This window comes from Protopterus annectens, chromosome 6.part0, assembly GCF_019279795.1.
Source record: "Protopterus annectens isolate FY-2018-M chromosome 6.part0, PAN1.0, whole genome shotgun sequence".
NCBI classification, from domain to species: Eukaryota; Metazoa; Chordata; order Ceratodontiformes; family Protopteridae; genus Protopterus; species Protopterus annectens.
In genome coordinates, this window is record NC_056737.1 from 216636521 (window position 1) to 216653230 (window position 16710).

General features: G+C 38.7%; 1 protein-coding gene across 1 annotated transcript in view; it reads right to left on the reverse strand.

Moving 5' to 3' along the window:
- Positions 1-16710, reverse strand: part of LOC122804222 (deubiquitinase DESI2-like) — a 1210954-nt gene that overhangs the window by 269385 nt on the left and 924859 nt on the right. The window contains exons 5-6 of the mRNA XM_044073967.1: positions 16245-16338; positions 5886-6027 (exon numbers count right to left, since the gene is read on the reverse strand). Of these exons, the coding sequence (XP_043929902.1) occupies positions 5886-6027; positions 16245-16338 (236 nt within the window). The remainder of the gene's footprint in view (positions 1-5885; positions 6028-16244; positions 16339-16710) is intronic.

Here is a 16710-nt window from a genome sequence, read left to right on the forward strand (position 1 = left end):
ATGTATCTGGAGGTCTCTATGCAACATTAAACCACTGCAGACCTTCTGCTCTCCCCTCCAGCCTAAACAGAAGCATTTTACCTAACACTTTTCCTTCTTCTGAACCTGAGTCCCCTCAGAGTACACAATATCTCATTTCAAATGCACACTACTGCTCATTATTTACTCTTTTGTCCTTTGTGAATACCCTAATTGGGTCTGTGATCAACCATCGAATGGAACTTCCATTGAACAGCTAAACATTGATCACTATCCATCGAACGTTCATTCAGTGAATATTCATTTCAAGAACAGGGAAAGTAACTAGCACCATTAGGCACCCTATTCAACCAAAGCCTGAGTACCGACTTCATCCCATACAAGTGGAGGATGGCCACTGTCATCCTTTTGCACAATGGTGGAGTGTCCACTGATTCAGGAAATTATAGACCCATTAGCCTAACTAGCCTGATCTGCAAGGCCATGGAGCAGATTATCATGGATCTCAATGACAAGAACATTGGCAACCTCCAGACACTCGATCCCACACAGTTTGGTTTTATCAAGGGAAGGCAATGCCTGTTAAATTTGGTCGACTTCTTTGAGACAGTCACCAAGGCCATGGATGAGGGGAAGACGGTGCACACCACCTACCTTGGCCAGGCCAAAGCCTTCGATGCTATTCCCCACTCCGGTATAATAGATAAACTCTTTCAGCTAGACGTCAATCCATATGTTACCAGATGGGTAGCAAACTGTCTCACTGATAGACCCCACCTTATCAAAATAGGGGCAGCCACCTCAAGCAGTAGACCTGTAACAAGCAGTGTACCCCAGGAATTGGGTTTGGGGTCCCTGCTGTTTGGGATATACCTTTCTGTGGTGCAGGCCAAACCCAGTGAGATATGGCTGACAAAGTTTGCAGATGACTGAAAGCTGGGTAATGTCATCAATTCCCCTAGTGATACGGTCATCCTCCAAGTGGGTCTCACCCAACAAATGACTGGTGCCAAACACATAGCCTCAAACTGAATGCCAAAAAAATGCATCATCATCCCCTTTGGGGAGAGTGATGAACGCACAGATTATAACATTGATAATAAGGTCCTAAGCACGCAATCAGTCATGAGGCACTTGGGCATCCATGTTGATAGCAAACTGACATTTGACCACCATACTGCCTCCATTGTATGGAAAGTGTTCTACATGGCCCACCTCATTAGTAAGGGTATCTCATCTAGGGACAAGGTGATCATAACATCCCTGTATTCTTCCCTTATAAGACCCATTTTTGAGTACAATGCCCCTTTCAGCATGTACCTTACAAAACATATGCAGCTGGTGAGACCACAGATGTTCCTCAACAGAAGAACCCAGGGCCTCAAACATCTACCCTACACAGATAGGCTAAAGACCTTGTCCCTATACTCAGTCTCCTAGGGAATCCTCAGAGGTGACCTCTGTCTGGCAGACAAAGCAATCTCAGACCTCACCCTGATAGGACTGCTGTATATCTGCAAGTCAAGCTCCACTCGAGTAACCCTCATGTGTGTCCTCAACCTGGTCTGTGACATCAGTAGGACTTGTTGGGGGGACAGATGTGTGTCCCAGAGACTCCCCCTTTTGTGGAATAGCCTCCCTCTCCAGGTGTAGCAGAGCACCTCATTATCCTTTTTTAAGTGGAACCTGGATAACTGGATGGGGAACAGAAAATACACCCCTGGGATTCCACCTGTGTCCCTGCTGGACAGTGGCACAGGGTGCTGACTTGTTGGAACATGGGCTAAATTCTTGGCTAGGCTTGTAAGTGCCTCAGGGCCAATAGCCTAGTAACTTCCTAGGATCCTATGAGTTTGTCATTACTTCCCTGTCTGCCCTTTTTCCCACTGTAGTGTAGTCTTAGAGTTGGTATATATTACTTGGGGGGTGTGGGGTGGCGGTGAAGTCCCCCACACTGGAGTGTGTGAAGGATGAAGTCCCCCACCTGAGTGAGTTTGAAATACAGTGGTGTGGCACACATGGGAGTGATGGCCAAATAGTTACTTTCCCTGTCAATGAAATGAACATTCACTGAATGAATGTTTGATGGATAGGGTTCAATGTTCAGCCATTCAATGGAAGTTCCATTTGATGTCTAAACATAGACCCCCCCCCCGTGAATCTGAGTAACACTTTATTGCAGTTTCGATCCACTATAGTCCATGACTCCCTTAGGCTTGCAGTGCTGAAGGTTCAGTTTATGTAAAAATAATGCAGTCAACTCATTTATTTCCAAACCTTCTGGTTTTGTTAAACATCATTTCCAGCTCAACGCATCCTTCCTGTTACTTTCTGTTACCTCCAATTCACTTCTTCTCACTATATGCATGTTGTACTCCTTTGTTGCCTTTATAAGTGGTGGTGGTGGTGGGCCTAGGTGGTTAATGAAGAAATCCATGGAGAAAATATCAGCCTCAGTGATCCAGGCTAATTCCCGAACATGGACTACCAGAATCAAAAGAAAGCCAACCTGCACATACGTGTCATTCTGTATGTATTACATCATTTGCTTGTACTCCCCTTTTACACTTAAATGAGAGAATATTTTTCTAAAAAAAACAAATCTGTCAGTCAGTAACAAAAATGAATGCAATTGTACTAGTGCTAGTTCAGACTGTAACCTATATAAAACTCAAAAAAAAAGTATTAGTAAAAATGTTATTATGTACCTTGTTTGTTCCTTTCTGTCACATTATATTTGATGGGTGAGACCATCCTACCTGATCCATCTTAAACCTGCATTTTTGGCTTGTTACATTAAACTGTCCCAGCAAGATCACCTACAATTTCAAATGAAGAATTATACAGGATCCTAGAGTGCACTCCCCAAATTTCCTGGTTTCAATATGGTGCCTCTCATTTCATTACTTTAAACAGTTCATCTTATTGTGCACTGAGACCACATGGGCAACAATAATGCTGTTATTCATGTATAGTACACTAATGTAGTTTTTGTCCACACTCATCTCACGTGCCTTCAGTATACACACACACACACACACACACACACACACACACACACACACACACACACACACACACACACACACACACACACAAAATACAAACATTGAAACTCTTTGCACCCCACCCCCACTGCTTTTACCATCTGTGGTTTTGCTTTCACTGAGGATTAAAGTTAGTCAAAAATGCCTATCATTAAGAGTTTCATAACTCTTAATGTTTAACAAATTGATGCTGATGGACTGCCTGTTGCAGTTAGTATTTTTGTCTTTCTGTCACTGTCTTGCACACACACACACACACACACACACACACACACACACACACACACACACACACACACACACACACACACACTGCTTGACTTGGAGATGAGGTTTCCAATGACACTATTGTATTCTCCCACTAAAACAAGCCTCTGTATTTATTTCTTCAACATGAGCCAGGACTGAAACAAGTAATACTGAAGTCAAGGGTGTAGCTAGGAATGAGTACATTTATTTCTGAGCATCTTTTGCAAATGTCAACACTCAAAAAACACAGAATTTTTAGAATTGTGTAAATGAATATTCACAGTATAGCTCTGCACAAATAATTCTTGTGCAAAAGGAATACACCTCTAAAACTAGCTTTTTATGGAAATAAATTGTAACAGTTGAAAATAACATGCTTCTTTCCATGTATCTGGGGGTATCATTTTGAGGGCTGAGTACATTTTTAAACTGACAAGTGGGTAGTGGGGGCAGCAACATTAGGTTTGAGTACAAAATGTAAATCTCTGGCTACAACCCTGACTAAGGTGTGTTTATCAAGAGTAGATTATCCACTGTCCTTAGAGACTACCTTTTTGACATCCTTTGACACCCAACATGTCCTAGCTATGAATTTGTTATCAGGATTTCTTACCACACAATGCTATTGAAGTAGAGATAAGATATTCTTTTAAGGTTTTCAAATATTGGAGTTTAAACCCTATATGTATTCCAAAGGACAAAGAGACAAAATTACTTTTTATGTACTTCCTAGAATTCTAGATACACAATTCAAGTTAATACATTAAACCTCCACTTTGGTTTTAAATGGCTACTTTTAAAGAATGGCATTTGCTATCAAATTAGCACCTAATTCAAATAATTAAATTATGTATGGGAGAGCATACAATTCTTACAAGTCCTGGTTCTCTTATTTCTGCTATGCATCAGATTGCACAGTTCCATCAATCGGTCCAAACATAAGAGAACTTCAGTTAGAAGTTTGCAAACATGTGCAAAAGCTCTGCATCTATGCAGTAACTCAAAGGGAAGGCATCAGTATTTATATGGAACTTTGTAGGTGGATTCACAGTGGTGGCACAGGAATGGATGTTCCCTCCTTTTAAAAGTGGGTATCAGTTGCCTGGTAATTTATCAGACCACCTACACCCCTTGCTTTCTACAGTTTCAGATCCTCCACTTGTTTGTCTTTTCAGCTTTTCTCAGTTAGGGGTCGCCACAGCAGAACTCCGGTTCGCTAATGATTGGCAGTAGATTTTTTTAGTGCCAAGTTGCCAGCCCAATGCCAAATCTTTAGCGAAGGCACGCCCATTCATGCATGTCTTTCGGAGGCCACTTGACTGCGGGGAGGACATGCAGACTCCACACAGAAGGCACTCAAGCCGAGAATCGAACAGGAGAACCTCTTGTTGTGAGGCAACAATACTACCGCTGTACCACTGCAGCTAATATTCCTTTATCATCTGTGAGCATAAATGACTTGACCAACTAAGTTTGCAAAATGCATGCAATAAACACTATTTCAGATTAAGGCCATGTGTCAGATGGGTATGCTTACAGGAATTTTCCAATGCTGAGGCACTGCTCTGATCAGTTAAAGCCAGTGCAGCAATAACTGACTAGTTCCTTCTTAAACAATAGTAGTTCTTTATTTATATCAAATCCTTTTTGCAAGCAGTACCATTGTAAAACCATAACACAAGAAAACTTAGAAAATATAGTCTATACTATTATTTTTATTTATTTATTTAGTTTTTTTTTTTGCATTCTGCAAAATGCATGAAGAGTACACAATGTGCAATTTCAAGAGCTTTGTTTAATTTACTTATACATTTTTTTTCTTTTCTCGGGCAGCCCCACAAATGCACTACTTAGGTTTCTGTCTGCTTTTGCTAACCCTGTGTTTCTGAAGGTTAGCCAAACAGTGCACTTATGCTGTGCCGACAAGGCTATAAGAAAGTTAAAACATGCATGTCCACTAAAGGGTCATTTGCATATATCTCATGTGCTTCTAATACAAGAGGTTTAAGATATCCCACAGTGGAAACTCTGGCTTGGCTAGATTTTTTTTTAGTTTTTACTGATTGGTTCTTCACATTTGGAAAGAATTCAAACAAAAGTGGGCGAGTCATGCAAGAAAGAACTGAACAGACCAAAAGAAGAGTACTTTCTCTTAGGAACTGAGGGCATGCATTACTGTAAGATGTAAGGAAGTGCAGGCTACATGACTACATTAGGAGGAGGAAATGTGATAACATGATGTGATCATACATCTCTGCCCCAAGCAGAATGTGGACGAAAATCCTATCCTACTGCATCCACATCTCAGAGCAGGAAGTTCCTGACTTAAATGGGCAAATCAAATAGTGACTTTACACTACATTTTCCCTATAGGAAGAGACAAGAGGAAGTGGAAACTGTAAAGTACTAAATCCTGAATGGCCTTAAAGTGGGGACTGGCTAAGGTGGTCATCAGGAAGAAAATAAAAGTGACAATTTATTCCTGGTAGCACACAGAAGTAACCAACATAAGATTTCAAATCCAACAGAATATAATCACTGTATATAAAGCTCTGGAGTTAAGTCTGTATCACCCAGGGGCCAAGGGTGTGTTTTTGTTAATATGCGTACCTCAGCCAATGCCGCTGAAAAGTGATTACAGTTCTTGTGCATAAGATGGTAAGCATTCCCTTTGTATTCCTTCCCGAGCTCTTCCATAATCTTATCCACATCTTCCTCAGTGAAGTCAGTTGTGCCCAATGCAATTGATTCTCTATGAAAAAAAAGGAGATTTAGAAACACTAGAACTAATAAGCAGCAATCATAAGAAATACACATTTCAAGATCTTTAACAAAAGATAGCCAGTCTCCAATATTTTGGCATTATGTAGCTATAAAAGCAAAACAGCTGTAAATGGGATGCTACTTTTGTTGCTGAAATTAAAAAAAAAATCTGCTAATGATAGTCCAAAGTTACCTGTTGTGATTGTTTTACAAGTATGTCTGAGTTTTGCTTCAGTAGTATGATAACAGCTTGATGTCTATACTTTCTCACACTTGGAGCTTAGGAGAGGGCATCCTCATCTTCTACCAGTACAACACCCTTATGTGTAGCACTGTGACACAGTGTTAAGATCTCTGCCTTACAACATCAGTGTCTCAAGTTCAATCCTAATCTCCTATCACTGTCTACATGGAGTGTACAAGCTCTCCTTGTAGCTGTATGAGTTTCTTATTGCTACAATAGTTTCCCTCTTAACTGCTGAAAACACTCTGGATGATTGGCTACACTATCTTGCCAAATGCATGTTACAAGACTGACTTACCAATATGTTGACTCTTGCAATATTGAGACCACAACATAGACAGATCAGATACTTGAGAACCCACAATATCAATAGTCCATAACATCAGCCAAATTAAATTAAATAAAAGCACAGCAAACACTGCCTCACCTCATATGTTTGGAGCTGCGCTAAAGCAATGATGGATGTGATGAGGTGCTGTTTTGGCAACACCAGCAGCATGTAAGACATTACACTATCCCAAACAAGTGAAAGAGGTTTTATTAGTGGATGGATATGTTTATAATCTTAAACAGAAAAATAAACCAAGAGAGTACTAGTCCTGCTGATACAAAATAACTGTTCATTGTAAGGACAGAGAAGTAACAGAAACTACAATGTTTAATGAGGAACAGCAGCAAAAAGTAGAATGGGTTGTCGACAAGCTTAGGGAGCCTATAACAAGGAAGCTAACAAGAGATCATGTAGTGGTACTAGAAATATTTCAAACATTTTCTGAAAGTCTGTATAAACCAGAGAAATATGAAAATCATGAAAAGGTACAAATGGAACTGTTTATGGAAGAATTAAATATGCCAAGGTTAGAGGTAGATGAAGCTCAATTACAAACAGGATAGGAGGAGATGAGATAAAAATTGTGATGTGTAACCAATCCACAGGAAAGTCTTCAGGAATAGATGATATTCCTGTTGAAGTTTCGAAGCTAGGAGGGAAAAACTGATAAAGATCTGGAAGGTTTTGTTTAACAGTAATTTAACAGGAGGAGAAGCATTAACATCCTGGAAGAAAGCGGTGGTGGCTGTAATACCTAAAGAGGGTAAAGCACCATCAGAGACAGCTTCATACAGGCACATTTCAAACCTAAACCATGATTATAAAGTGTTTATGTCTATAATAGCTAAAAGAATGGCAAAAGTGATGCCAACATTGATACATATGGATCAGTGTGGTTTTATGGAGGGGAGGCAAACATTTGACAACATTAACAGAACATTGATGATACAGACGGAAGCAGAATGTAAGGAAATGCTACTGTTGTTGATAGGTTTTGATGCATTGAACATATTTGACAGAGTAAGCTGGGAGTTTATGAGTATGGCAATGGAAGCATTTGCATTCCATGATAAAATTATAAGGTTGATTAGGAGGATATATGAGGGATCGGAGGCGAAAATTAAAGTGGGTGGGTTCCTCTCTGATAACTTCTGTTTGAGCAAAGGAACCAGGCAGGGGTGTCCTCTTTCCCCCTTTGTTATCTGCATTATATTTGGAACCACAGGCAAAAAATAAGGGATTTAGAAATTTAAGGATATAATTTGTATTATATTCAAGAAAAGCTGGCTCTATTTGCAGATTATATCATTTATTACCTGGTAAAACTAGAAAAGGACATTTCAGTGTTGTGCAACATTTTGAGACAGTTTCAAATCTTTTCAGGATACAAAATTAATGAAGTTGAAACAAAGGCAATAGCTGTAAATTATGTACCCACACATGAACTGGTTCAGTAATATCCATATTTATGTAGACATGATAAAATGAAGTAGCTGGGAGTATGGATTAAAAAGGATTCGGTTGTGGCAGCTAAGGATATGTGGGAAGAGACTAAACAAAAGATAAAAACTGAGAAACTGGAACCTCTGTTTTATGGATATGGATAGAAAGATACAAGCAGTTAAAATGTTTTTATTCCCTTTACTTTTAGACACAGGTCAGGCATATTTTTAATCAACCAGAGGAAAAGGTGTGGGTAGCAATTAATAAAGAGCTGAAGGATTTTATCTGGGAGGGGAAAATGTCATGAGTCAAGTGGGATAAGCTGATTTTACCAACAGAGCAAGGTGGCCTGGGATTACCTGATTTGAAGGGGTATTTCAGAGCTACACAGTTAAGGCTTCTATATATAGCACAAGCAGAAACTTATAATTTAAAGTGGAAAGGGATGATGATGAAACGGGGGAAGTTTAAGAAGCAAGAAGAGACTGGGATTTTGGATGCAGATCATTAAGGAGAACAACAATAACCATATAAAATATATTCATAAAGTAGCAGAAAGAATTCTAAGAACTAAGCCAACACAGTAATGGAGAAAGGAGATTCTGCCAATAGGGATAACTGCAATTAGGGATACAGCCAATACACAAGAAGGGGCTGGAATTTATTGGAGATATCTGGCAAAAGAACCAAGGTATTTGAAGTAAAATAATTAGAGGCAAAGGTAACAGAATGAAAAGAGGCCAAGAATTTATTTGGACTGCAGGCTAGAGATTGATATCAGAGTATAGGCAAAGAGAAAGAAATAGGGGAATCCTAAGTGAAAGACCAGCACTGGTAGAATTTTTAGACAGATCTAGAACAGAAGCTGCTGTTACAAAAGGAATAATTAGTAGACCTTGAATCCTCACCACTGACACTGGAGAAAAATGTTGACTTGGAATACAAATGGATACACTCAGTATTTCCAGATGCAGACCTCTCTGTATCAACCACAATTTCCATTAAGAGCACATAGGGAACACCATCAGCCTGGGGTCTGGATTTCTCTATCTGTCTACCACCAGGTCCCCAATAAGACACCCGACTGCCACAGCTTCAGAGTTAAGTTCTCAGCCAAGTGTCCAAACCAAGCCCTCCACCACTCTGTCTGTGAAACCAGTGCTTCAGGTCCCTGCCCAAGTAGCTCACTCACACACACACACACACACACACACACACACACACACACACACACACACACACACACACACACACACACACACACACACCTGGCAAAGGTCAGCACAGGTTTAATAGCTAAGCCCCCTTCTGCTGAGACTACAAGGTAGTTATCACTACCACCAGGCACTACAAAGTCAGCTACCTAAGGCTCTTACTGAGTAAAATCATTATTAATACAAATGGTAGTTTGACCAGCAGCAAGGCTTTCAGGAGTGGTCAGAGTTATCACTAAATAAATATATGAAAATATTCTCAAAACTTTAAATATATTTAATAATAAATAATAAAAGAACATGAAAACACTAAATATCTATTTACAGTAAACACCAGAGTTTCAGTCACAGGAAATATTGAAAATAACAGCTGAAAAGTTTCACACAGTTATAGAAAAACAGTATTTAGCTAATCTCATTATCTATTCTTGATTGACTAAAATAATTACTGTTCTAATTACTGACTAGAGCAAGGCAAAATAATGTGGGTGAGTGGTCCTTGTTTTCAGATCCAAGATAGAATTCTGAGAGCAATTTCCTACTAATATCTAAACATTTCAGAGCTATTTACACAATGACATCACATCTGGTCATCTGACTCTGTTTCCCACACTCACCAATTCCAGTAGCTGGCAGGATTTCAGCACCCATGTGCCACCATACACAAAGAGCTCTGCCCAGATATGGTGCAGCTGCTGGAAGTCACAAAACCATAACACCATTCCACACTTCTCACAGGAGCCACAACCCATTCTCTAGCACAGCCATTGTTTCTCTGGCTTCACCCAAAACTGTGGGACATCATCCCCATGGCTCAACCCATAAAGTAATTTAATTTCAGATATATTTTGAAGCTTAAGATTAATCTCCCCACTTCCAGTCCTCTGTTAAAACATATACATTCAATTCAGCTACAATAATGCATGTACATTTCTTTTCCTTCTAGGGCACACTGTTGACACCTTTCAACACAAGCAAACCTCACAGACACATTTCCAGCACAAGCACCTGCACAAATCAGTCTGACATACAAATGACATATAATAATTTACAAAATTCCAGCTGGCTGTGTTGGCACACATCACACATCCATCATTCCACCACTGCCAGCAAGGCTGATATCACCTCCCGTCATCACAGAGCTTATAAAATATTGCATGATAACTATAAGAATCAATCAGAGGAGGTTAGAAAAGATTGAGAAGAGAGATTGGATAAGCAATTCACAAAGAAACAATGGGGGGATATATGTATATGTATGTCTCCCCAATATGCAACAAAGTCTAGAAGATTTAGGATCTTTGCTTGGAAGTGTTTACATGGATATTTTTATACCCCAAGCCGACTCCAAAGAATTTTTTCTCAGGTAGATATCAAATGTTGAAGGTATGATAGGGACGAAAGAGATAATTGAGAATATATTTTCTGGGAATGTAATGAGCCGGCAGACTTTAAAAATTCCCTGCAGACTGCTCTGTCAGAAATACTGAGTGAGCAAATTGGTTTGACTAAGGAAATTATTTGTTGAGTCATGATCCAGAATCGGAATTGCCTGGACATAATAAGACCTTGCTGAATCTAACTATGGTGTCTGCCAAAAAAGCAATTACTAGGAAATAGAAATCAAAGTGTAAAACAACTATACTAGACATAGTGAATTTAGTAACAGAGATAAAACAACTAGAAATCAGACCATTAGAAAAGGGTAAGAGCAAAATACATAGAAAAAATTGAAAATGTGGAAACAATACATGCAGACAAAGAATGAGGTTTAAAAGAAGGCAGGATTTGAATGAGCTATCTAATGTCAGGCTGAGAGTGACTGGATAGATTATAAGTGATGTATAATGTTTGCAACTAAAATGTAAATATGATTTGTTTTTATTCATATAAATGTATGATTGTCTATGTCAAAAGTGATAATTTAATAAAAATATTTCTTGTTTAATAAAAAATATATATATGCTTAGACAGCAACTCAAAAAGTCAACATCTTCCACCATACCAGTTATGTCAATGAGGTGCAGAGGTACATAACTTGCAATGAGTTAAAACAATGAGCATAACTGTAGAGAGACACTGATTGCTTAGTGGTCAGCTACATGCTGGCCTGTACATCCACAGAGAGCTGCATTGTTCTATCCATTTTGAAAACAATCCTACAGCCGCTGAACAGGGTATGCAAGAAAAGGTGATAACAAGTATCAGACAAGAGGTGTCCTTTGAAAGTTCAGTAGTAGAGGATTTTCTATTAACAGAAGGGATATTTTTGCATGAAGAGATGTCCAACAGTAGTAGTGGTAACTTTGTACTGGTTATGTGCAAAGACTTAAATCTAAAAGAGCCAAGCCATTCTACTATTTGGTATATTGATGGCACTTTCCTCACTAAGGGGAATGTCTGCAGTCACTTGTACAGTATTCATGAATTCATAACATATTGTAGGAGCACTGCATCCATGCCACCTGTGTATTGCCTCATGAGTAAAAAGCCATTAAATGGGTATAATTATCTGTGACAGTGTGTCTTTGACATGCTGTAGGCACACCTGCCGAACTCTACTGTATAATATGTTCTCTGTGACTTTGAAGTTGCACGACTGAAAAACATATATCTAAATATCAATGGTGCTGTGCCGAAGGGTTAGTTACCACTCCCATTTTAGTATCTTTGGTGCAATGTTCAAAGTGTAGGATTCATGCCTATAAATGGGAAATGGAGCAAGTTGCAAATGGCAGTTAAAAAATTGGTGACTCTAGCTTTTCTAGATGAGCGTGACATTAAGCAAGCATTTTAGCATCTCAGAGAAAATTTTTTCTAAAGAAGGCAAGGAGTTATTAAAACATTTCAAAGATTGGTACATATTGGGGAGCTTTCAACGAGAAGTGGCGTATCAGCTTGTTTTCGGCACCTTTCTGGAATGTGTCCATTCTGAATCCACTCATGTTACCACACACACAGAATAGTGTTAAGACATGTTACAGGAGTACTACTTGTCTGCTAGGTCAGTGAGTTAGTACAATGAAGGGTCAGAATGTGTGCGGCCTGTCCAACTTTGCCAAAGAAGAGACATTTACAGGAATGCATAGCACAGTTTCAGAATGTCCTACAGTGTAAATGGGAGTATTTTATATAAGATATTTTAAACGCCATTGATTTGAACCTTAAAATCTGCGCAGTGCTATTTTTATGAACTTACCATGATTTTTTTTGTTTGTGCACCACCTAGCACCTGTCCTATTTTCATATATAACTACATGTATTACACTGGTTCATTTTGCAGTTACTACAGATTGAATGGCTAACATTATGGTGATAGCTATCCTCATGTTTGCATATTTTACTTTATATACTGGCAAAAACATAGGATTCTGACATGTTTACATTTTACTTTTATTTCATATTTTAGAGAAGAACTTCATGTCTCTATGTCTGCATCGCTGTGTTGTCCAGGATGTCCTTGTGCTTCTGTCTTGCTATTATTTGATATTATAGGCTTTTAATATTGTGGGTTTTTGATATTGCAAGGATCAGCATTCTGGTAAATTCATCTTGTAATATAGACCCATTCATGTATATAAGTATATATCTTGTACATTTATTTACCTTCACCGTGTAATCTGGTTTGTGTCTAAAAATAGCTCAAGAAGGAATTGTTCATGACCCTGTTTAATAAATAAAAATAATAAAAGAGCAGGCATAGTGGAAGTGCTCTGCTTTACCTTGTTCATGTGTAGATAGTAATGGAAAGTCAGTGGTGCCATTATTAAAACAATTTTATGGAGTGCATGGTGAGCATATCAAACATTTTTTTTTTCCAAAGGCACCCTCACCTTTTGCACATCTCTGACACTCCTAAATGTCCGGCTCCTGTATTGAATTTCTGTCAGCCAGTATCCAACCCAGACTACCTGCCATACATCCAGAGGTACCTTGGTGTGCCAATGGCTCCATTTTGCGTGCCTTGTCATTCTGAACTGATAGGGTTTTCCTTATATTCACACTGCCTGCTGCTAATGTGTGTCATAAAAAGACCATTCCATGAGCTATAGGATACAAGGTGTACCAGAATGCTGAGAAGTCTTCCCCAGTTGTCCCGAAAGATTTCTCTAAACTTGGATAATGATATGTTCATCTGATATGCTGATATAATTTGTGCCTTTTGTGTATGAGCCTATGCCAGTTTGCACAATCTCAATAACTAACAAAGAAGAAATACAGAGCAATATATACTACCCAAGCCATTAAAGTCAGCTTAAAGGAATGTGACAGTGTATCACAGTTTGAATAGCCTCACATATTTATTCAGATAGTTAGCATTTCGAGGACATGCTAAGTGGCAGCTACTGGTAAGGCAGAACTGGTGCACAAACTCAAGTAACATATGCAATTAAAATCCCCGACACAGTCAGCATAGAAAAGTGAACTTTGTTAAGGGTTAAATGACTAAGGTCAGAGACTGATGCCTCGATGTGGCTGATTGTCTATTCAGAGTGTTATTTATTTATTTGTTTATTTGAATAAGATTAGTGGAGTAACACACTGATCTACAAAAGGACCCACTTCAGGTATAACCTACATAGTCAAAGGAGAATAATAAAGCAGTGCAGTAAAAAATCCAGTACGCAGAATAAAGCTGTTATAGTTAAATAAAACAGCAGTTTAGAACTAACTGCATAAATACCACTACAGCTAGGTTTATAAATAAAATAAAAGTTATATAAAAATGGAAACTACATAATAAAAATATTTTTCACACATAGCTCATTATTTTTCTTTTATATAAAGTAATGATTCTGACTTTGTAAAAAACTTTGTTACTGGTGCAGCAGTTTTATATCGCATATGCGCCTCCTTAGCTTTGCTGCAATGCAAGTGTTCCTCATATCTACTCATTAAAGTACACTGCATGGATTATGCCTTGCAGTGTGCAATTGCAAAAGGTTATGATAATGTTTCTAAGAGTCAGAACTGACGTTCTTTCATCACTGAAAATTAAATATAAAACAAGTCTCGTCTGGAAAAGATTCCTTTCCTTCTGCCAAGATTATTTGTGTTCTTTGCTGCTGCTAATATTGAAAGACACATGGCCCATTTCTACAAACAGGGATTAAAGGTGACCAATTATGTTTCTTCAGTGTGTCTAATGATCTTATCAACCTGCAAGTGGCCAAAGATCAATAAAAAGAATGCACTGTCAAAATTAATCAGTTCTGTGGTTCGCAGATAACTTTGAAAACTGACTCTTCCTTTAACCCTGCCTCATTATCCCACCTCAGTGTTACAGCAAAGGGCTAGTGTTTATAACACTCCAGGAGTCACGAATCAACAATGGTGTTGACTCACTGCTGTAACACTTAGAATAGGAGGAAACAGGGGGAATCGAAGATGAGTGACAGTGCCTCAAAACAGCATGTGTGGAACTTGACCCATGTGACAGAGGCAGCTGCTAAATGCTTTATCCCAGCATAAACCACTGGTCAACACATTCATCTGGCAAATAAATGCAAATTCATGTTCAAATGGCTCATATCTAGGAAGGGATGTTCTTGTTTTTAGTGCAAGAATGTCACAAAGGTAACACTAAATATCACTACCCTAAGGTGCAACATGAAAGAAAATCACAACAGGTAAACAACTGTTTTTACTGCATTGCTAACAGCACTTTTTGCAGATTGTCAACCTTTGAGAAACAAGGGATGGGGAAAATATGGTAGTAGTTCTGTGCCAGATTCATTAAATCACAGTCTACGGGTGAAGTCTGGCTTGAGGCCCAAACTTCTGTTATGTTCCCAAACCTCATGTTGCCATTTGTGGCTCAGTGCTTAAGATCTCTGCCTCAAAGTGTCAGGGTATGTGGTTCAATCCTGAATTTTGGTCAATGTCTGTGAAAAGTCTGGATTTTGTCCTACTGTCTTGTATTGTCTGGGTTGATAAGCTACTCGAAAAGTCCATGTTATATACTTACTCTTGTGGACAAGGTTGTGCCTCAAGAGGGTTAAAACAGGCTAGTTCACTTACTTGATAAGCAAGTTAGTAAAATAACATACAAATTGTTTTTCCTACCTAATTGTTAGAGAATCTATACAGTTTGCCAAGTGTCATCCTATTTAGACTTAAGCTATGATTTATTTTCAGCTCTGGCCCACCAGTAGTATAAAAAGGCATTTCATAAAAACAATACTGAATCTAAGCATGTTGTAAGAAAAAAAGGTATTCTGCAGATGTTACTGTATATAGTTCTAGGTACTCTTTTGTTGTTCTTCTTTCGGCTTTTCCCAGTTAGGGGTTGCCACAGCGGAACTCCGGTCCACTAATGATTGGCAGTAGATTTTTACGGTGCCAAGGTGTCAGCCCGATGCCCAACCTTCAACGAAAGCATGCCCATTCACGCATGTCTTTCGAATGCCACTTGACCATGGGGAGGACATGCAGACTCCACACAGAAGGCGCTCCAGCCAAGAATCGAACGGGAGAACCTCTTGCTGTGAGGTGACAATGCTACCGCTGCACCACCATGGCTTACTACACACTATAATTCATGATATTTCTGATTTATTTAGATAGAATGTGTGACTCTGAACAAGAACCTTGAACAGACAAGTGCCTCTGGGTTGCCCCCGAAAAATGATGCTTTTGTTCAGTGGGCTTACCCATTAAATAAATGTACAAGATAAGTAAATGAATGACTGAATGAATGGATGTACTTCAATACATTGAGTATGCCTGGCTACATCCCTGACTACAATATCTCTGCCTCCTTGCAGTGCTTCCTGGTATCCAGAGTAGCATTAAGCATAATTGTTATGTTAGTTCTATTATTCTGTACCAGATGTGTGAAGATTGGGGGGGAGGGTTATGAAAGAATGCAAGTTCCATTTGAAGTGGTAGAATAAATTACTGGAGGAGGCTACCAAGCTCTGTTTAGGTTTAGAAAAAGACATCTAACCAAAAATAAAACAAAAATGTCTTACTTGAATTTAAATGTTTCTCCAAGCTCTGTGGCATTCCCAGGCGTAATTTCAAATATTCCACTAAAGGGATATGGGTGACCTCCGTAGGCAAATTCTGAAAACAGGAAAAAAAAAGTAGCCATAGATTACGGGGGAACAAATACCATGGACTAAACTGTTCGATACACAGCATTTAGACAAAACTATAATAAACTTGTTTTTTCTCCTCATTCCTTTGTTCTTTATTGTTATTCACCCTTTTATGTCAATAATAATTGCTTGGCTTACCCTCAATGTATAATTAAAAAAACCCTCTGAAAACTGTCCTGGCTGTTAGGAAACACTAAGATAGAGCACATACCTTAAATTAAATAACAAATAATGTTTAATAAAAGTTAAGGGCTTTCGTCTCAACAAAGACTTCTTCAGAAAAGTACAACAAACACATTCAAACTAATTTATATACCAAGTTCAAAGTTCATTGGTA